The sequence below is a fragment of the Thalassophryne amazonica genome, chromosome 1, assembly GCF_902500255.1.
Source record: "Thalassophryne amazonica chromosome 1, fThaAma1.1, whole genome shotgun sequence".
Taxonomy (NCBI): domain Eukaryota; kingdom Metazoa; phylum Chordata; class Actinopteri; order Batrachoidiformes; family Batrachoididae; genus Thalassophryne; species Thalassophryne amazonica.
The window spans coordinates 2,612,911-2,636,289 of record NC_047103.1 but is presented as its reverse complement, the minus strand read 5'-3'; the positions used below and the strand labels follow the sequence as shown (position 1 = coordinate 2,636,289).

The 23,379-nt window shown below is 41.1% G+C and overlaps 1 protein-coding gene across 1 annotated transcript in view; it reads right to left on the bottom strand.

Annotated features, from left to right (window-relative positions):
• Positions 1-16,041: 16,041 nt before the first annotated feature.
• Positions 16,042-23,379, bottom strand: part of lama1 (laminin, alpha 1) — a 309,926-nt gene continuing 302,588 nt past the window's right edge. The window contains 4 exon segments of the mRNA XM_034180072.1: positions 16,042-16,706; positions 22,547-22,760; positions 22,902-23,035; positions 23,133-23,286. Of these exon segments, the coding sequence (XP_034035963.1) occupies positions 16,552-16,706; positions 22,547-22,760; positions 22,902-23,035; positions 23,133-23,286 (657 nt within the window). The 3' untranslated portion in view covers positions 16,042-16,551.

The following is a 23,379-nucleotide window of genomic DNA, read 5'->3' as shown; positions in this document are numbered from 1 at the left end:
TTTTGTAGAAAAAAGCAGATCACAGACATGACACAAAACTAAAGTCATTTCAAATGGCAACTTTCTGGCTTTAAGAAACACTATAAGAAATCAAGAAAAAAAGATTGTGGCAGTCAGTAACGGTTACTTTTTTAGACCAAGCAGAGGAAAAAAATATGGAATCACTCAATTCTGAGGAAAAAATTATGGAATCACCCTGTAAATTTTAATCCCCAAAACTAACACCTGCATCATATCAGATCTGCTCATTAGTCTGCATCTAAAAAGGAGTGAACACACCTTGGAGAGCTGTTGCACCAAGTGGACTGACATGAATCATGGCTCCAACACGAGAGATGTCAATTGAAACAAAGGAGAGGATTATCAAACTCTTAAGAGGGTAAATCATCACGCAATGTTGCAAAAGATGTTGGTTGTTCACAGTCAGCTGTGTCTAAACTCTGGACCAAATACAAACAACATGGGAAGGTTGTTAAAGGCAAACATACTGGTAGACCAAGGAAGACATCAAAGCGTCAAGACAGAAAACTTCGAAAAATTGAAAAATGTACAACAAAACAAATGAGGAACGAATGGGAGGAAACTGGAGTCAACGTCTGTGACCGAACTGTAAGAAACCGCCTAAAGGAAATGGGATTTACATACAGAAAAGCTAAATGAAAGGCATCATTAACACCTAAACAGAAAAAACCAAGGTTACAATGGGCTAAGGAAAAGCAATTGTGGACTGTGGATGACTGGATGAAAGTCATATTCAGTGATGAATCTTGAATCTGCATTGGGCAAGGTGATGATGCTGGAACTTTTGTTTGGTGCTGTTCCAATGAGATTTATAAAGATGACTGCCTGAAGAGAACATGTAAATTTCCACAGTCATTGATGATATGGGGCTGCATGTCAGGTAAAGGCACTGGGGAGATGGCTGTCATTACATCATCAATAAATGCACAAGTTTACGTTGATATTTTGGACAATTGAAAGGATGTTTGGGGATGATGAAATCATTTTTCAAGATGATAATGCATCTTGCCATAGAGCAAAAACTGTGAAAACATTCCTTGCAAAAAGACACATAGGGTCAATGTCAATGAGCAGATCTGATTTGATGCAGGTGTTATTTTGGGGGATGAAAATTTACAGGGTGATTCCATAATTTTTTCCTCAGAATTGAGTGATTCCATATTTTTTTCCTCTGCTTGGTCTAAAAAAGTAACCCTTACTGACTGCCACAATCTTTTTTTTTCTTGATTTCTTATAGTGTTTCTTAAAGCCAGAAAGTTGCCATTTGAAATGACTTTAGTTTTGTGTCATGCCTGTGATCTGCTTTTTTTCTACAAAATTAAACAACTGAATGAACATCCTCTGAGGCCGGTGATTCCATAATTTTTGCCAGGGGTTGTATATACCCACACATTCAGATATACAATAAGTCCCACTTATAAATTGAACATTCCATATAAATCAAATTATATTTGCTTCTTTATGATACTTAGACATGATGTTCTTTTTGAGTAGTTTCTTAAATCTTACTAAGGTACTACTCATTCTAACCTCTGTTGAACATTTGTTCCATTTCCTCACCCCAACCACAGACACACAAAAACCCTTTACATTTGTTCTTACTGGTGGTTTCATAAAAATTGCACAACCTCTTAAACTATATCTGGATTCCCTCAATCTGTACAGACTCTGGACATGTCTCGGTAAGGCTTGGTTTTTCGCTCGAAATAAAGTTTGAATTGTAATGTAATCGACCAAATCTATGAATTTTAATAAATTTAAAGACACAAATAGAGAATGAGTTGGTTCACGATATTGTTTATTGCAGATGATTCGTATGGCTCGTTTTTGCAAAAGGAATATTGGATTGGTATTTGATTTGTAAGTGTTTCCCCATGACTCAACACAATATGTCATATATGGTACCATCAGAGAATGATATAAAGTAAGTAACCCTTCTTGCGGCAGTAGGTCTTTGGCTTTATACAAAATGGCTATAGTTTTTGACAATTTTGATTTCACATAATTTATATGTGGTTTCCAGTTTTTATTATTAAGTTTATTATCAATTATAACAACTAAAAATTTATTCTCTGTTACTAACTCAATTTCCTTATTGTTTATAGTTAAATTTTTACATTTGGGTGCCTGTTTATTTCCAAATATAATACATTTAGTTTTCCCAAGGTTGAGTGACAACTTATTAGCGTCAAACCAAACCTTAAATTTTTCCAGTTCTTTCTCCACTATGTCCAGAAGCTGTTCAAGATTTTCACCGCTACAGAACACAGTTGTATCATCCGCAAAAAGGACACATCTCAGTGAACTCGACACCCAACTTATATCATTTATATAGTTTATAAACAACAAAGGACCCAGCACTGAGCCCTGCGGCACCCCACATGTGACATCCCTGAGTTCAGAATTTGTATTATTGAATTGAACATACTGAAATCTGCCTTGTAAATAACTAGCTATCCATTCATATGCCAGACCTCTGATTCCATATTTCTGCAGTTTAATTAATAGTATTCCATGGTTAATTGTGTCAAACGCTTTCTGTAAATAAAAAAAAACACCTATTGTGTATTGTTTATTGTCAATTGCAGTTGCTATACTTTCCACAAAGTCCATCAAAGCATGTGATGTAGTTCGAGACCTTCTGAATCCATATTGTTCTTCACAAATTGTTGGGAAGGTGTCGTAGCACGGACCCACAACAGGGGGCGCAAAGGAACGGACAATGAATAAGCCAAAAAGTAACAATTTAATGTTGTGGCAATACACAACTAAACACACAAGATCAGTAAAGTCAATTAGCACCAGGTGACGTGTGGGCAGGCTCGAAGATAGAAGACCCCCGACGAGAGATGAGCCGCGTCCCACACGGCTTCCACCACCAATGGCCTGAAGAACACCGGAGCTGCCAAGTCCCGAGTCCCCAGGTGGCCTCTGTCTTCGGCTGTCGACCCTGGTACTGCTGGCAGAAAACAAAAACAGTTCTGGATGAGTGTGAATTCGCACACTCAGTAATCCACAGTCTGCACTCAGGAGGGAGCACCTCCACCTCCAATCACACACTCATGCAGCTCCTGTTTAAACCACTTATCTGGTTTGGGGTGTGAGGCGAAGCCGTCGCTGTCACACCAAACGCCAATCCCACAGATAAGGAAAGCACCAGGAAAACGGCTGCAAAAGAAGTTCAGATTATTACTCAACGTACGAGTCAGCAGAGAAAATTACCTCTTCGGTAGTTGATTTCTCGGCGAGGAGGTGGAGTTGCAGTCCGGCCTTTATAGTGATGGTGATGATGATGAATGAGTGACAGCTGGTGCTGAGGATGAGTGACAGCTGTCACTTCTTCTGGGTCTGGCGCCCTCTCGTGCTTGGAGCCCGCACTCCAAGCAGGGCGCCCTCTGGTGGTGGTGGGCCAGCAGTACCTCCTCTTCAGCGGCCCACATAACACAAATGATGTTATGCTTCAGTAAATAATCATTTAATCTTTTAGCAAATATTTTTTCCAAAATTTTGGAAAATTGTGGCAGGAGTGATATAGGTCTATAATTAGAAAATGTGTGTTTGTCACCAGTTTTAAACAGAGGAATTACTTTGGCTATTTTTATTTGAGAAGGAAATTTACCAGTACTTAGTGACATATTGCAAATATAATTGAACGGTTTTACTATACAATCAATAACTTTTTTTTAATAAAGCCATATCCAAATGATTAAAATCAGTCGATTTCTTACTTTTTGAACCATGAACCAGATCAAGTATTTCCCTTTCATGAGTACCACCAATGAACATTGAAACAGATTTGTTAAACGTTGAATTATTTACCCAGAAGTTAGTAGTTGATGAGTCAATCTTACTGGCAAGATTTTTACCCACATTAACGAAGTATTCATTAAAGTGTTCAGCAATAGACTCGTCGTTATCAATCGTGATGTAGTTGTTACTCTGAAAAAATGAAGGATAATCTCTAGTTACTCTGTTCTTTTTTACTATTTCATTTAATATGTTCCATGTGTTTTTGATGTTATTTCTATTTTTGACAAGTAACTCATTATAATATGTTTTTTTACTGAGTCTCATGATATTGATTAACTTATTCTTATATGTTTTATACTTACTTTCAGCTTCCTTAGTTCGTAGTTTTATGAATTGTTTATATAGTACGTTTTTCTTTTTACATGCCCTCTGAAGCCCCTTAGTTATCCATGGTTTGTTGCTATATTGATTTCTATATATTTTGTCAACAAATGGACAGTGTTTATTATACAAACTGGAAAAAATGGAAATGAAAGCATCATATGACCTGTCAACATCATCAACAAAAACATCTGACCAATTCTGACTTGATAAATCCTCCCTTAAATTATCAGTTGTTTCAGGTGTTACTTTTCTACTCATGAATTTGATATTGCTTCGATACTTACAACAACCCTCCAATGCAAAGACTGAGAAAACTGGCAAGTGATCACTGATATCACTGACCAGTAGTCCCCCACTAAGATTACCGGATATAACATTAGTTAAAATATTGTCAATGAGAGTTGTTGAGTCCATAGTTATTCTGCTAGGATGAATGATGGTTGGAAACAGTCCTAAACAGTACAAGGTGTTTATAAATGAGGTAATTTGTGGATGATTGTGAGGGTTTAAAAAATCTATATTGAAATCTCCACAGACAAATAAATGCTTATTTCTGTTGATTTTGTTGTACATTCCTAAGATAATGTCTTCAAAGGTGTCAATATTTGTCCCAGGAGCTCTGTAAATGCAACTAACAACTATGTTTTTGGAGTTTATAGATGTAATTTCTACGGTAACACATTCCATGATGTTGTCCACTGTAAATGACATGTTGTTAATGAGTTTACAGTTATAATCTGACCTTACAAACAATGCAACGCCTCCGCCCCTTCTCGTCTGCCTATTAACCAGGAACAATTCATAACCATCAAGATATACCAGATCTTTATTATCCTCATTTAACCATGTTTCTGAAATTGCAATAACTGAAAAACTTTTTTTGGATGTTTTCAAACAATCATTAATAGTGGACAGATTACGAGAAAGACTTCTGCTGTTGAAATGTATAATTGAAAAATTTTCATTGATTTTATAATTTTTGAATTGTTCTTCTGTAAAATATTTGCACTGTCTCACAATATTCTCACTGAAAAAGGTATCAGGATCATTTTCAGATTCGAAGGGGTGGTTAGCAGAGTTATTATAATTAAATGTATCTAGACAGAGCTCCTGGGCAGAAATAAACAGATCATTATCCTTAGTGATTATGTCTCTCTTGTCTCCGGGTGTAGATGATGTGGATGAGTGGGTTGCTCCAGTCTGCATCATGGTGCTGTGATGTGTTTGAGTCCTCATACCTATTGTTCATATTTGTCCAGCTCCTCGATGTGCCTTATTGCCATAACCTTTGCTTGTTCTGGTGATCCGTTCAGTTTGATGAATATTTTACAGTTTGAAGTCCATGTGTGCTGGATTTTTCCCTGTTTCTTTAAGAAGCGTGCTTTCCTGGCGATGTCAGCATTCCGTTTGGTGAGATGTTCATTGATGAATACGTTTGTCCCTTTCAGTTTTCTTCCTTGTTTTAACAGTGCTGTTTTGTGTTTTCTGTTGATGAATCTCATGATGACGGTTCGTTTATCACCGTCATTTCTCCGGGGCAGAGGGTGGCACGCTTCAATGTTATTTAAATCCATTTCTATACCTTTAGATAGGAGGAAATCAGCAACCTGTTTTTCCACAGAGCTGACCTCCTGTTCACTGGGCTCCCCTCCGCTCTCATCTGTTACCGCCCGTGCGTAGGACCGTGGTTTGATGTGAAGACCTGTGATGATGACGTCGTTAATTCTGGTGTACTGCTCCAATTCAGCCACTCTATTTTCCAGCTGCACCAGATGCCGGTCTTTCTCGGCATTCTGGAGCCGTAATGCCTTCACCTCCTCCACCAGATCCATGATTGATTTCTGTTGCTGCTTCACAACAGAAATCTCCTCTGATAGAAAGTCCAGAGATTTTTTAATATCGTCACCTTCCTCCGCTGTCAGAACCTTCTTAGGCCCCATGGTCGGCTTATGGGCAGCTTGACGATCGCCGATGTTAACAGCCTGCGTTGTTTGTCACCGGGATGGATCTGCACTGCGCTGGTGCTGCGCGGCCTCGGTGTTTCCGCGCTGATGGATCCGCGGTGGCTGCACGAGGCCTCGGGGAAGCGGCACTCGTGACACGCGGCTTTAATGATGCAGCGCGCGGCCTCAGTGAATTCACCATGTTGGGCGGGCCTCTGACATTGTTGCTGTCCAGTTGCGGGGCTAAGTTGCCGGTTGAGGTGGTATTCCCACTGTCCGGGTTGGCAAACACCGGCATGGCAGATGGCAACTACAAACACCACCTCAGAAAACTCAGGTACAAACTTTTTGCAGCGCGCTCTGACAACACGCAGCTCTGAGAGAGTGATGACACGCGATGTGTTTTGTGGACTTGGAGAAGGCGTATGATTGAGTACCCCAGGAGATACTGTGGGAGTTGATGCGGGAGTATGGAGTGAGGGGGTCCCCTCTCAGGGCCATCCAATCTCTGTACTCACAAAGCGAGAGCTGTGTTCGGGTGCTCGGCAGTAAGTAGGACTCGTTTCTGGTGGGGGTTGGCCTCCGCCAGGGCTGCGCCTTGTCACCAATCCTGTTTGTGATATAGATGGAGCAATGGACAGGATATCAAGGCATAGTTGGGGGGAGGAGGGTTTCCGATTTGGTGGGTTCAGGGTCTCATCACTGCTTTTTGCAGATGATGTGGTCCTGTTGGCTTCATCAGCCTGTGACCTCCAACACTCACTGGATCCGTTCGTAGCCAAGTGTGAAGCAGCTGGGACAAGGATCAGCACCTCTAAATCTGAGGCTATGGTTCTCAGCAGGAAACCGATGGGATTGTCTACTCTGGGTAGGGAATACGGGCTTGCCCCAAGTGAAGGAGTTCAAGTACCTTGGGGTCTTGTTCACAAGTGAGGGGACAGTGGAGCGTTAGATTCGCCGGAGAATCACTGCAGCAGGGCGGTGTTGCATTCGCTCTACCATACAGCAACGCTCTTGATCTACTGGTGAATCTTCGTTCCTACTCTCACCTAGGGTCATGAGGGTTGGGTCATGACCAGAAGAACTAGATCGCGGATACAAGCTGCTGAAATGGGCTTCCTTAGGAGGGCGGATGGTGTCTCCCTTAGAGATAGGGTGAGAAGTTTGGTCATCCAAGGGGAGCTCGAAGGAGAGTCACTACTCCTTCGTGTTGAAAGGAACCAGCTGAGGTGGTTCGGACATCTGGTAAGGATGCCCCCTGGGCATCTCCCTAAGGAGGTGTTCTAGGCATGTCCATCTGGGAGGAGACCCCGGGAAAGACCCAGGAGTAGGTGGAGAGATTATATCTCCATACTGGCCTGGGAACACCTCGGGATCCGCCAGTCAGAGGTGGTCAATGTGGCCCATGAAAGGGAAGTCTGGGGTCCCCTGCTGGAGCTGTTGCCCCCGCAACCCGATCCCAGATAAGCGGTTGAAGATGAAGTAGAAATTTTTTAGTTGTTAAGCTCTCTGCAGTTGGATTTAGGTACAACAGTCGTACCCATTTACAGAACGTAGGTCCAAAACCAAAGCAAGTTGAACATTTCCATTACCTTTTACAAGACGCTTCTGTAGCAATAAACTTGTAAATAAGGAAAAGGAAAAGACTGCAGATATTTTCCACAGTCTCAGCGCTCTCCCAGTCTGAGTGATCCCGTTCAGGAGTGCACGTGAGTGTGTCCGTGTATAAACAACCTGTCCATTCTGGCAGCTCCCCGTCCTCTGATCAGCTTTATCAGTAAAGCTGCTATTTGGGAGTTTTCAACTCACCAAAGACAGACTTTGTTCAGTGAAGTCATTGGATTTTCATTGATTTCTATTTGTTGGGATTCTGTGTTTTGGCACAGACGAGGGGAGCACTGGGGCCGTGACACCCATGTGAGGAATTCAGCCCTCCCCTCACCTTCACTGCTCATGGTGTCATTTCGGAGTGTCAGCAGCGATTCACCGATTATCACCTCGTTTCTGCGTCAAACTGCCTCCAGTCATCATCTATCTCAGCGACAGATATCTGAAGGTTTGTACAACAATCATTTCCACATAAATTCAGCATTATTTCATCATAAAAGATGGAGGAAGCGATCAGAGCGCCACAACAGCACGTCTGAGTCTGACTCTCTACATCCAAAGGCATCAAAGGGAATAATGTGATTATTAGTCAGCAGATGACAAAGTAAAACTTCTTAAATCATTCTAAAGTCAGTTTTACGCAGAAACGAGGCAATAATATATTCTGCTGCTGACGCTCCGACACAACAGAACAGATTACGCTGGAGCACCGGGTTGGCACATGTGCAGACTAGTAAAGAGGAGTGCTCAGTCTAGGAGAGTGCTGAGCCCCTGACACCGGCTTACTTTCAGCCCTGCAGTCTGGGCTACATGTTGCTGGATCCTGGTTTCAGCGGGCAGGGTATCACTGCTGGACGTGGTACCGGTGGTGTAGTGAAGGAGATGATCATGTTCAGAAGAGTCCTGCAGAATTCTAGACTATAGAAGTTTGTTAGGATCCAGCAGAGGTTCTGGACTGCTGTCTGCTAAATGTTCCTGCCTTAATTTTTCTCGACGTAAAGATCAGACGTTCACCACACGGACAGCAATTCACTTGGGTTTAATGTGGTCATTCTTTGATACGACCCTGAAGGTTGACGCAGTTTGCTCTGGAGTCATCATTGTCAATGGGGCAAGTTTCATCCCTGATTTCACGGTTTGGTGCAAATTCCAGGCTGTACCCAGAGCTGAGTAAACGGGCTATGACACCCCTGAGGGTCGGCTTGGAGGCATTAGCGCAATCTGTGATCAGTTGAATCTTCTCCGGGTTTTGTGACCCGGTCTACTTCCTGAGAGCTGAAGGATGACATTTCTTCAGTCTCACACCTCATCCCACCACAGATACTGCCACTGATGACTGACGATTTTGACTGTCCCATTTGGGCCGATGACTTTGTCTGATCCTGGGCTGATCCCACCTTGTCCCCTGGTGGGACTGCATCTTCCTGGTTCCATTGTTCTGGTGACTGATTAATGAGTCCATTGGTATCGTCAAATCTCTGAGAGCACAAAGTTGGTGACACGGCTGCAGGTATCAGAGTGGAATTCCTCCTGGCAGTGGTGGGCACAGTTCAGCTAATCCGATAGCAAATAATTATCGAAGCTAATGTTTTTGCTATCAGATTAGCTTTTCAGATAAGATTTAAAACCATCATCGGACCAATTATCTTCAGATAAATTTAGTTCCGATAACTTTCATTCCGAAAACATTTTCTTTGCTGGTAAAGTATAACGGTCAAAAACGTTTGTAAACCCTAAAATCAAACATTTTAGTCCGTTTGTTGTGTGTTTCTAGCCACGGAGCAGACTGGCTACCTGTCGCTTGCTGATGATGTCATCATTAAGCGGAAAACGTGATTGGCCGGTCGACGCGGGGAGCATTGTGGGTACTGTAGTTCAGGTTCACTTTGCATGTTACAGTGACTTGTCCACTCGACACAAAAACAAAACAGGCTAATTTTAGGGAGGAATAATGCTGAAAATATGTGATGAGCACTTATATATAGAGACAGGAACCAGCTCCTGGTTGTTACTGCCACAGCTCACAGTTCTGGAGCTTTTTTCACCTCCTTGTCAGCCAGAATCTTCTCCAAATAATATCTGTGGGAAAAGGTTGCAATCGAACAATTGCAAGGACAAGATAAAGAGTGAGGAGTTGGCAGGTTTTTGACGGGAGCCGTGCTAATTATTAGCATGTGGAAGAGCAACGGGAGGTGTGAGGACTCGGCTCAGCCGCGGCTAAATGATAAGTCTGTCGGAGGAGAGGGACGACAGCGAGACAATGCCATTTATCCTACAAGAGAGGGAAGCGCCCTGTTCCTGTTGGTGGAGTCCCGTTGCGGCTTCGACGGCTGTTACTGTCACTCGAGCCCGCTGGTTGGTTTCTCTTTACACCACTTAGCATCAGAGCCTCAAAACTGTTTTTTTTTTTTAACTACGGGTTATCCTTGACATAGGACTGCTTCGTTTCAATCAATGTGACTGTCAATCATGTCAGATAGGAAGAAACCACACAAGAAGGGAAGTAAGAAATCGGACACTTTTCTAGCAACGTTCTCATGTTACAATTAATTACACAAATCGCCTCCCTAATCCAAAGCAACTATGAATTGAAAGAAGTTAGAAAGCTAAGAGCTGAGCAAAGCTCCTACACTCAACAAAAATATAAACGCAACACTTTTGGTTTTGCTCCCATTTTGTATGAGATGAACTCAAAGATCTAAAACTTTTTCCACATACACAATATCACCATTTCCCTCAAATATTGTTCACAAACCAGTCTAAATCTGTGATAGTGAGCACTTATCCTTTGCTGAGATAATCCATCCCACCTCACAGGTGTGCCATATCAAGATGCTGATTAGACACCATGATTAGTGCACAGGTGTGCCTTAGACTGCCCACAATAAAAGGCCACTCTGAAAGGTGCAGTTTTGTTTTATTGGGGGGGGACACCAGTCAGTATCTGGTGTGACCACCATTTGCCTCATGCAGTGCAACACATCTCCTTCGCATAGAGTTGATCAGGTTGTCAATTGTGGCCTGTGGAATGTTGGTCCACTCCTCTTCAATGGCTGTGCGAAGTTGCTGGATATTGGCAGGAACTGGCACACGCTGTCGTATACGCCGGTCCAGAGCATCCCAAACATGCTCAATGGGTGACATGTCCGGTGAGTATGCCGGCCATGCAAGAACTGGGACATTTTCAGCTTCCAAGAATTGTGTACAGATCCTTGCAACATGGGGCCATGCATTATCCTGCTGCAACATGAGGTGATGTTCTTGGATGTATGGCACAACAATGGGCCTCAGGATCTCGTCACAGTATCTCTGTGTATTCAAAATGCCATCAATAAAATGCACCTGTGTTCTTCGTCCATAACAGACGCCTGCCCATACCATAACCCCACCACCACCATGGGCCACTCAATCCACAACATTGACATCAGAAAACCGCTCACCCACACGACGCAACACACGCTATCTGCCATCTGCCCTGGACAATGTGAACGGGGATTCAACCGTGAAGAGAACACCTCTCCAACGTGCCAAACGCCAGTGAATGTGAGCATTTGCCCACTCAAGTCGGTTACGATGACGAACTGGAGTCAGGTCGAGACCCCAATGAGGACGACGAGCATGCAGATGAGCTTCCCTGAGACGGTTTCTGACAGTTTGTGCAGAAATTCTTTGGTTATACAAACCGATTGTTTCAGCAGCTGTCCGAGTGGCTGGTCTCAGATGATCTTGGAGGTGAACATGCTAGATGTGGAGGTCCTGGGCTGGTGTGGTTACACGTGGTCTGCGGTTGTGAGGCTGGTTGGATGTACTGCCAAATTCTCTGAAACGCCTTTGGAGACGGCTTATGGTAGAGAAATGAACATTCAATACACAAGCAACAGCTCTGGTTGACATTCCTGCTGTCAGCATGCCAATTGCACGCTCCCTCAAATCTTGCGACATCTGTGGCATTGTGCTGTGTGATAAAACTGCACCTTTTAGAGTGGCCTTTTATTGTGGGCAGTCTAAGGCACACCTGTGTACTAATCATGGTGTCTAATCAGCATCTTGATATGGCACACCTGTGAGGTGGGATGGATTATCTCAGCAAAGGAGAAGTGCTCACTATCACAGATTTAGACTGGTTTGTGAACAATATTTGAGGGAAATGGTGATATTGTGTATGTGGAAAAAGTTTTATATCTTTGAGTTCATCTCATACAAAATGGGAGCAAAACCAAAAGTGTTGCATTTATATTTTTGTTGAGTATATGTTGAAAGCCAGGATACTCTATTGAAGAGAGTAGAAGAACTTGAGAATGAGTGTGATTCATGGAACTCTACTACCCCTGTAACCTCTGTAACAAATGGTACTTTAATGTCTGACGATGTCCAGGCCATGGTATGTGCAGTAACTGATGAACACTCTTAGAGAAGAGAAAAGGAACTGAATGTGATCTACAGCATTAAAGAAACATCTAGCTCTGAGTCTGAGGAGGCAGATGTGAGACGGTCCATACTTGTCTGTTTCAAAATGGCCTAATGTGCAACGTAAGAGATGGTGACATCGACAGAGCATTCAGATTGGGCAAGCCTCGTGAACCTAATGGGAATCCATGGCCAGTTAAGGTGTTCCTCAAGTCTGGTGCTGCCAAAATTTGAGTACTTGAAAATACTAGGAATCTTGGCAAGCTACCAGATGACCATGTGTACAAACGCATACTTATCCGACCCGACTGGACGAAAGTCCAGTGAGACGTTGATTACAAGTGATGCTAGAAATCTAAAGAGGCCACTGGCAATGGTGAGCAGTCTACAGAACAGCCTGTGGGACTGCAACGACCACAGGACCGCCAGGATGCCCAGGGTGGCCGATCCGGGCAACCGAGACGTGGCACCCGCTTCCAGGCCAACAGTTCACCGATTGCTGCAGAGAGGAGGACTCGTTCGCACAGCAGACAGAACGCTCAAGAAAGGAGAACTCGTTTGACCAGTAGACAGAATGCTCATGACTGGGCTGTATTACCTGGTCCAGGTACCCCACCTGTAGACATTGCAACTCCTGCCAGAATGATCGCTGACGACGTATCTCTGGACAATAGCATGTCTGACAGAGCTGCAGAGTAGTGCGTACAAACTGTCAAGACCTTCTGGTATTTTAACGCCAGAAGCATCAACAACAAACAAGATGAACTCCAGCAGATATTAACGAATGACTGCCCAGATGTTATCTGCATCTCATAGACCTGGTTGAATGACCAGGCCCACCTCACAGCTTTTAATAATGACTGTGGTAAATCCTCGTATCATGTATTTTTAGACAAGACTGTGAAACCACCACTGGTGGAGATGTTTTAATTGCTGTTTCAAATTTGCTTAATTCCAATATTGATTGTTCTTGATCATTTGGCACCAATGAATGTGTGTTTGTTGATGTAAAAATGAAAGATTCCACTTTTCTGAGAATAGGTACTGTGTATAGACCACCTAACGCTATTATAGAAGATTCTGTCAATTTATTCAGTTTTATATTACAGCAGGTTAAACACTTTGTGATATATGGTGACTTTAACCTCAATGATACTGAGTGGTGTGTAACTTCAGCTCTCGCTCTCATGTGTCAGAGGAATTTCTAGATCTTTGTCACAAATCTGGTGCAAGCCAATGTGTCAGTTGTCCTACCCGCAATGAGAATATGTTGGATCTTGTACTTTGCTCAAACCAAAACTGATTCAGGAAATTTATTGCAGTGAACCTTTTTCTTAGTGATCACTGCAGTATCAAGTTTAAAACTGTTCTATTCTAATTGCAACCATGCAGATGACTATTACAAAGCATTTAAGAAAGGTATTGATTTTGTATTACTGAACTTTGTTCCCTTAACAACCGTTACCTCAAAAAAGTGTGCTCCTCAGTTTAATGATTAATTTAAGCGCTTGAAGAGAGGTTAGCAACGCCAGTGGCGTAGATATACTCACAACAAGAATATTGTGATATTTGAAGAGTATCAAAAGAGCGCCAAGCTGTTTAAGTTTGAATTATGATCAAAATTGTAAAGAAGTTAAAATTTTCATCTGCACCAGGTCCAGACAAAATTACTGCATTCTTTTTAAAAAATGTTATTGCAAATATACCAAACCCTCTCAATGTTTTGTATAACAAATGTCTATCTGAAGGTTTTGTTCCAAATGACTGGAAAATTGCTCATGTTACTCCAATATTTAAGAAAGGCGACCCGCAGCTAACTTCAAACTATCGTCCAGTTAGTCTTACATCAATTCTCTGCAAAGTGTTAAAGAGTTGTACGTGTGCAAATGTTACATTACTTTTTCAAAAAAATATTAATCCTGTAAGCCAGGATGTTTTTTTGTCTAGAAAATCTACTGTCTCAAATTTGATAGAGTGCTTTGACAGATGGACTAGAAACTATGACAGTGGTTATCAGATGGACGTGATTTATCTAGAAAACTCAAAATGTTTAGACTCAGTGGTACATAGCAAATTACTCAACAAAATTTCACAATATGGTATTATTGACAGTGCCTTTAAATGGATTGAAAGTTTTTTAACACAAAGGGTTGCAATATGTTAAAATAGGGAGCTGCTTGTCTTCTGCACAAACTGTGATATCTGGTGTTCCACAGAGCACAGTGTTGGGCGCCTTGTTGTTTTTGTGTTTCTCCAGTGATATAAACTGTTATTACCATCAGTATGTTCGCAGACGATACTAAAGTGTACAGGGAAATGAAAACTGCTGATGAGAAGTTACTCCAAATAGACTTAAACAATGTATACAACTGGGCATCCAGGCAGTTTACAACCATTTAATAGTAGTAGAGGCCATAACAAACACTTGTATAACTATTATAGTAGAATTGATGCTAGAAAACATTTTTGGTGCAATAGAATAGTGAAATACTGGAACAAATTGGATTCTAAAATTGTAAATAGTAAGTCAGTCAACCAGTTTAAAAATGTTATGAAATCTGTCACTTTTAACACTGATGATTTATGTTAATTGTTACTGTATGTTATTAATTCCAAGGGGGAGTATACCTTACACCCCAGATTATATGTTTTTATGAGAATAAACTTTTAACTTTCAATAAACTTTCAATTATTTTATTTTATTTTTTTGTGGCTGTAATTTAATTGCCAAGACACGGTGGGGGAGAGGAGCTCTTACAGTGCAGCTGTGTGTACAGAGGGACTTTTCTTCACATTTAGACATTGTTTTGGATTTAAAATGTGGATTATTTATTCAGATGAAACTCACAGGTAAAAATTTATATTTACTGTGTATTTTATTCTGCCAATCAATGCATTAATAGATGTATTTTGGTTGTTTAAGCTACAGTGTTCAAAGTGTGTGAAAAAAGTGACAGCTTTTAGTTTGTAAATGACGGTGTATCTAATACCCAGATAAACTGTAATTTCTAATACTGTGTTTTACTGCTTTTGAAAGATGACAGTGTTTGCAGTTTATTTTTTATTTACGCATTTTTTATGTATTCTTTTTGTGTTTGTGATCCTTGAATTTACCCAGCAGCCCCTGCGGCGCTTAAAGTGAAACTGGTTTATCAGAAGCCGACAGTGTAATCTGATGTGGCTGCGTCCAAATCAATATGAATAGTTATTGGTTATCTGTAATATAGAATTTTTTTAGCAGTTTATCATCATAAAAGATAACGTTCCAGTTATCTGATTAATGGTTACTGAAGCTAACTTTCTGGTTAGCTGTGCCCACCACTGCCTCCAGCTGGATGGAGATGTAGTTCTCCTGACATTTCAAGCAGTCTGGAGGCGGCGATCAGCCCAGAAGACTGGAACAAAGGAGTCGTATGACTGAAGCAACACAGCGCTGCGAGCAGGAAATGCCAAATGTTGAACACTTCCTGGAGCTATGGCAGAGGATATGAACCTGTTGTCATGTTTTTGAAATGCTCTGTTTATCCTCTGTAAGACTTTTGTGTAACTTTTTGTTTGTGTTAGTGTTACACCCTGGAGAGGTGCGAGAGGTCCCAGGTTCAAATCCCGGATGAGCCCCCAAAATGTTAAACCCTAGCTCTTGGAGTGCAACATGAAGGAAGACAAAATCAACTAAAAACTTTAACAAATTTATTGTAACAAAAATCTAGGGGAGTTAACAATAAACGTAATGGAGAGAAAGGATTAGAGCTGCTGCTGCCTTGCTGCCAGGTGGAGTGTGAGAGCGAGAGGGCGGGTTCAAGGCGGGCTTTTATAGGCTCCAGGACTCTGCAGCCTCAAAAACCTGGAAACTGGAGCAAACAATTACTCTCCCACATAACAGTTAGCTGATACTGACGGGCAAGTAAATGTATTAATTGTTTGTCTGAACACAGTAATGTGTAAAATGTACTCACAATTAAAAGATAAGCATTCTTAACCTGGAGATTATTTTTGTGCAGAAAGAAATGCGTTAATGCGCATGCGCAGTAAAGAGAGGCATGTAAACTGGATGGGGGAGGTGTTAAAGTCCGAGTAGAGAGGACTGCATGTGTGTAGTTGCGCGGTGACGGGCCTCTGGACGGGGATGGCATCTCGTCGAGACACCGGACCCCAAGAAGTGAAGGAAACCGAGCTTAGCATGATGTTTATTATAACACTTTTAGATCCAAAACAAACAAAGATTCTTCACTGACTTGAATTCCAACAACATAAAAAAAAAAAAAAAAAAATCAGCTTCATGTTTTTGTCTAATTTCAGTAAATCTGCTTTAAAAAAAAAAATAATTTCTCATTAAATCCTGAAATAAAATAAAAACTTTCATCTTTTGCTTGCTAACATGAACATTGTCTAATTGATTGCATGATCAATATTGCTTTGAGAGGCAGGCTGGCTGTTGCTAGGCAGCAGGACAGGAATTTGGAATGACTCCAGAAAGGTGGTGGGCGGAGCTTAGGTCCAGCGTGTGGTGAAGGTGACCTTTGACCAGTTTGATGTTCTTCAGACATCCTCGGAACCTGGTGCTGACCGACAGACAGTTCTGCTTCACTGCGTCTGCGACACACAGTGACATCATGACTGGCGGCTGATTGGTTCAGATTGACAACAACAAACAACACCCCCCCCCCCCCCCCCCCCCCCCACACACATGAACGTCAAATAAAATGAGAAAAAAAACAAACAAAAATGAAATCTTTCCAAGTTGAAAATAGTTATTTTTAAAATAGCCAATCATATAATAAGACAAAGTCTTGGACTGAACGTCGACGCGGGTTGATGTCGACTGTATGTGACGCACCAGAGTTCCACACAAGTCCAGTCATTTTATGGTTTGACCCAGAACAAATTGCAACAGAAATGATTTTGGTGGCATTTGAACCGTGAAACTGTTTTATAAGACATACTAAAAGTCTAGAAAGATAAAAAAAAAAAAAAAAAAAAAAAATGGGGAACACTCCCAAAATCCAAGATGGCCACAATTTGTTTTTCCCCAAATAACTCAAAAAATCTCAATATTTAACCACATAAATTTATTGATGTTAAATATAAACTTGGGTACTGTGGACATCTTGACACCAAAATTAAGTCTATCTGTAACGGTTCTTGAGATAGAATAGAATAATTCTTTATTGTCCACCGATGTGGAAAATTGTCTTTGGCTCACCAGCACAAAAAAAAACAGTCATAAAACATTCATACAAACACACGAATAAAACAAAAATAAGATACATAAAATACATGGAAGTAAAAGAAGAAATAGAATAAGACCTAGTAAGATAAATAAAATGTACAGTAAGATCTAATAAAATCAAATAAAACAGAAGTAAAGCAGTTCAGGTTTTATTTGTGGAGTGGTCACTTTTTTGAGTTCATTATGGTGACGGCATTTGGTATAAAAGATTTTTTGAAAGAACCTTTGGCCAGAGGAGCTCTGTAGCGCCTCCCAGACTTCAAGAGCTCAAACTGACAGGACAGAGGATGAGAGCTGTCTGCCAGGACTCTCTCAGCTTTCCTCCTCATCCTGTCAGTGTAAATGTGGTTCAGAGTCTTCTGGGGTTTTCCCACAATTTTCCCCGTCATTTTTACAATTCTATTTAATTTGTCCTTACATTTACAACTCAAGTGACCAAACACAAAGATGAAATGTTAAAATACTCTCAATATGTGCAGAATACACAAGCTCTAAAATCTGCGGATTAACACCAAGACAACTCAATCTTCTGAGAAGACTGAGTCGCTGTGAACATTTCTTAAAGATAAAATCAGTGTTTTCAAAGAAGCTCAAGTGACTATCAAGAACTGTACCAAGATATTTAAATGTTTCAACAAGCTGGCCATTGCTTTGTGTGAAAAACAAGCTCCTTTGTCTTAGACACATTGATTTCCAGCTGGCTGTCGAGACACCAAGCTTCAAGAGCCTTAATGTGAGCGAGATAGGAGGCTTCACCAGAGGAGTCACACTTCTGTAGCAGGACGACTAGGGCCATGTCATCCGCGTATTTAATCAGTTTAAAGTTTGTGTCATTAACTGCAAATTCATTTGTAAAAAGAGTATAGCAGAGGTGAAAGAACGCTACCCTGTGGGCAGCCAGTGCTTATGATGAGCTCTCCTGACAGAATGTTGTTAGCACAAACTCTTTGAGGGCGACGGGACAGAAAGTCTCTGATCCAGAGCATCAGGCCCTTTTCAACATTTAAATCAGCCTTTTCAGAAGAATATGTAATTTCATAGAATTAAAAGCTGCACTGAAGTCTACAAACAAAACCCGAGTGTATGCTTTAGCAAGTGAAAGCTGCTTTGAGATCACGTCCAGCAAGATCAATCCGGCATCATCAGTACCTCTGTCCCTCTTATAGGCAAACTGCAGAGGGTCTAGTTCACGTCAGGATGTCAACTAAAACTCTCTCCATAGTTTTACATAATATGGAGGTTATGGCAATGGGCCGAAAATCTTCAGGTTTGCTTGCCCCTGGCTTTTTTGGTATAGGCCTTATTATGGAGAATTTCCAAGATTTGGGCACTCCTGTGACAAGAAGGGAATTAAACAATCTGGAAAAGACTCCTTTTAATCCTTTTAATAGATACGGTCTATTTGTAGTTTTACATACACTTAAGGATGGCAATTTGGTTTGTGTCCCATTACGTTAAAGGTGATAGAGAGAGGTTGAATGGGGCATTAATCCTTGTTCTGTGATGTGATATGTAGCCCAAAGAAAATTGGTTGGGTCTGTAATGGCTCAGAACCTTCCTAAAAGGCTCTCTGAAACAGCTATGTTACTATGCTGGGTTTAGAATGCCTCGTTTGCCTTTAATGGCGTCGTTTCGGAGCTTATTTGGCAACCTCATTATGAAATGCAAGTAGGTGGTGCTGATCGGTTGCCGTTGTTTGATTGGCTGCCCTTGCTCTCACTGAAAAGAAAGCATTATTTATTTATTTTCATTGCTTTTATATTTTCTGTTGTGTTTCTATTCAGGTTTTTTTTTGCCTCTTTCTCTAAAATTGTATATAATAATCATTAGATTATTAATATATAAACAAAAATAAATTTAAGAAATATTACAATTTGAAAACAAATGCACCCGAACGTGATAACAGCTGCAATGCTAACTTTTAACATTGAAAATGCCATAGACATGCTAACGCATTAGCATCGCTCCCATTTTTAAGTTATAAAATACATCTATCAACTGTTTCAGAAGAACATAACAGGTCGGTTTAACATACAAAAGGTAAATAATACTCACAGACGTATGCTCTTTAGGGTTTTAGCAGAAGAAAATTAAGCAAAAGAAAGAAAGAATAATCGAAGCAATGCTTCAATCTGCGAAGCACTGCTTCGATTGGTTCAAGGTTCAAAGCAAAGCCGCGCTGCAGAAAAGTTGTTTACGGACCCGCTACAGGGTCTGTAATCAATACAGAAATGATCAGTTTCCTGACAAACACCCCCCAAAACAACGGCCACTCTGAAGGACCGATAACATAATCGTTAAGCACAAAGCTTATTGATGTCGGTGGATCGAATCATTTCTTAACGATACCCGAAAGGAACAGGTTCTCGATACACATCCCTAGCTGCTAAGGGGTTAGCTCATTCCCTTTAGAGGAACAAACCAGAGCTAACGTGCCATTCTAACATGCAATTCTTACAACAGGAATATGACGCAACACAAATTTAAAACAAAATAAACTGTGATACTCACAGGCTGTACTGATTGCTGGGGTTGATTTTGTCGCAGAGTCGGAACTGACCCTCTACTGAGTATTAAATGCCGACTGAAGCCAGCTCGAAATCGTGCAAGGTTTGTGAAACAGTCCTCCGTGAAATGCGCAGAGCAAAGAAATAGTCGGCGGTTGTATGTACTGGGGATGCAGTTAAAAATGAATAAAAGCCAGTGATCGCGTACAATGTTTTCCGTGGGAAGATCGTAGTCCGCTAAAACAGCGTGGGAAAGAACACCTGGAGCTCACCACTGCTTCTCTTCGAGTGTTACGAATGGGGTGGGCACAACCTTATGAATAATTAATTTCGAAGGGGCGTGTGTGAAAGGGGGTGGGTGTGTGTGTGGGTGTGTGTGTGGGGGGCTATTGGTGAAAATGTGACGTAAGTTTTCGCTCAAAAACGGATTGGCCTGTTTTCTAGGGGCAATTCAAAAAAGGAGAAATACTTGAAACAGAGGTTCTGAAACTTGCTGGCACTTCGTGTGTTTTCCCCACAGCGGGGAGACTCTGAACTAACACCAAAAACATGAAAAAGATGATTTTGATTCTCTATCCCCTTTAAAAATATTGCAGTTAAGGCCCAGAAACGTATTGAAGTTGAATATAAACTTGTGTATTGTGGACATTTTAGCACCAAAAGAATGGCTGTAGCTCTTACAGTTTTTGAGATAACAGCACATAAGCCATCTACACTTGGCTAAAAATGGTGAAATTGTTATGTTGAAACCAAGTAACTGTTCTGAAATGTTCATTTAAAGAATGTAATAATAATATTCTTAGTGCTTGTCAGCTGCACTAACTTTTTTAATGACACAGATGTAATGACACACTAATTTTACAGTAAAACCAATGAAGCATGATAATAATAAAAGTTCAGGTGAAATCAGTATTGTGTACATCATGACACTTGAAATTTTACTTGTTCAAATTTCCGTCTCATCATCCTGGTTATCATTGAGTTGGCCTGCATTTGTACACCCTGTACCTCTGCAGTTACCACACGCTGCTGAGCAATCTAAGTTACGTTTGTGACATGTACATCACAGAGTACTACAGTCAGTACTGCAGTTACATCTCACAGCATGCAGAAGAGAATCTGATGCTGGTTGCAAGTCAGTCATGATTGAGACAACCTGACTATCAGAAACTTTCCATCCCCATTCTTGCAATGGCATGTTGTCACCTTCATCTTCACTTTTCCATTCCTGAACTTGCAAGTAAACTCTCAGACTATGAAACTTGGCAGCTGCCGAAGTGGGTGGCAAACACTGTGGCTGCACATGAGTTGTCTTTGTTGCAACCTTATCACAAAAGTGCCTGTATCTGAGAGAATTGAGGCTTTCTCCAGGTTGTCCACACAGCAGTGGTGTCACCAGTGTGCCCTGGTTGTGCACTGACATCCACTCTATTATACATAATATATGAGTAACTTCTCTATTCATATTCCAGTGAAATATTGACTCAAAAAGATTATTATTGCCTTCTTTAGATGAACATTTCAGAAATGGTACTTAGTTTTCAACATAACAATGCTCAATTTCATCAATTTTTGTCGAGTGTAGATGTATTTTTATACCATATCACAAAAACTGTAATTAGCTACAGCTATTTTTTTGGTGCCAAAATGTCCACAATGCACAAGTTTATATTCAACTTCAATGTATTTATGGGCCTTAACTACAATATTTTTAACATAATAGGACACAAACCAAATTGCCATCCTTGAGTGTATGTAAACTACATATAGGCTGTATCTCAAGAACCGTTACAGATAGAGACCTAAATTTGGTGTCAAAATGTCCACAATACCCAAGTTTATATTTAACATCAATACATTTATGTGCTTAAATATTGATATTTTTTTAGTTATTTTGGAAAAACTAAATTTTTGCATGTTTTCAGACAGCCGTCTTGGATTTTGGGAGTGTTCCCGATTTTTTATCTTTCTAGACTTTTAGTATGTTTTATAAAACAGTTTCAGGGTTCAAATGCCACCAAAATCATTTCTGTTGCAATTTGTTATGAACTGAGACGATTTGTTCATGATAAACTACTGTCAGCTTTAATGGTACAGACGTGGATTTATTAAAGGTATTCATGAAAATATCATTGCTAAGTAGAATATGAAGAACAGAAACTTGACGTCGATAGATTTATTGAATAATCAATGTCATTTACACCAACATGTTTATGTCGCCGACATTAATGAGTGAAGCTCCTCACCATGTCATTTAGGTCCTTCAGACTTTTTTTTTTTTCAGCAAAATGGTTCTGGGGAGCATTAGCATGGCTAAAACCCTTCAGCCCCAACCACGGTCCTCTTGACCCCCCCCGCCCCCCCACCATTTTAATCATTAAAAAACACATACAATAAAGTTAAAACAGCACAAAAAAACAAAACCTGTCACAGCACCACTTTACTGTGCAGAATTAACATCAAAATCTTTTAAATTATTCTTACTAATCGTTGTTGTTACATTAGCCCAAAACTAGGCTTAATGTGTGCTAACAATGCTAACAATGTTGGTAAACGTCCTGGCGCGTTGGTAAAAACGTGCTCCTGTTAGCATTTGACATTGTTTCTATGATGCTGTATATATGCTAACATGCTATTATCACCTGTTGCCAAACAGGAACATGCTAACTGGCTATGATGTGGTGTGGCGTGTTTACCCGGGTATCCTCCTACATAGACAGGGTCCTTTGTCTCTGCAGAGGTGGATTGTGGGTAGGGGTTTTGAGTGGCGTAGCTCCGCCCGTCAACAGTCAGGGTCAGGGTGTGTTTGGTCTTCCTCACCAGCAGGTGGTGCCACTTTCCGTCACACAACATTGGACCGGTGGAGCGCACTGACACTTGCCCCGCCCCATTGTTGACATTAAAGACCACCTGAGGAAAAACACAGGTAAACGTTAAAGCTAGCTTTTCTTATCCTTTGGTTGCCAATCTCAAACCAGTTGCAAGGTGACGAGCTACTTTGCGACACATGCTATTTTTTGGGGGGAAGATACATAAAAAACAAAACCCCACCTGTCCATTAATAATCTCCAGTCCAATTGCATCAATCTTAGCAGAGCTGATCCCCAGTAGGGCGCCTTCTGAATGGGTGGTCTGAAACTCCAGAGACGCTGACATGTCAGCGCCCACCCTGTAGCCGTCGCGCACTGCGGCGCACAAGAGACCACGCACAGTGAGACAAGAAAAAAACAGGTGCACACGGATAATTAGACAGGATGAGACAGGAAGTGCCAAAAGACTCACTCAGGGCGGCAAACCCACGGCCACTGAAGTAACTTCCTGTCTGGTCATTGGTAAAACAGGAAGTGACATTATGCTGTGAGTATGGCTTTGTGAAATCCAACATGGCACCGTTCAGACTGAAGGAGTCGACACAACCCGGAAAACTGCTGCTGACCTGAAATTAAGACACAAACAAGCAGATTAAACTCAACCAGTTCATCTGAAATATTTAATCCAGTTTAGTACCGGGAACAGTCAGATTTGTGGA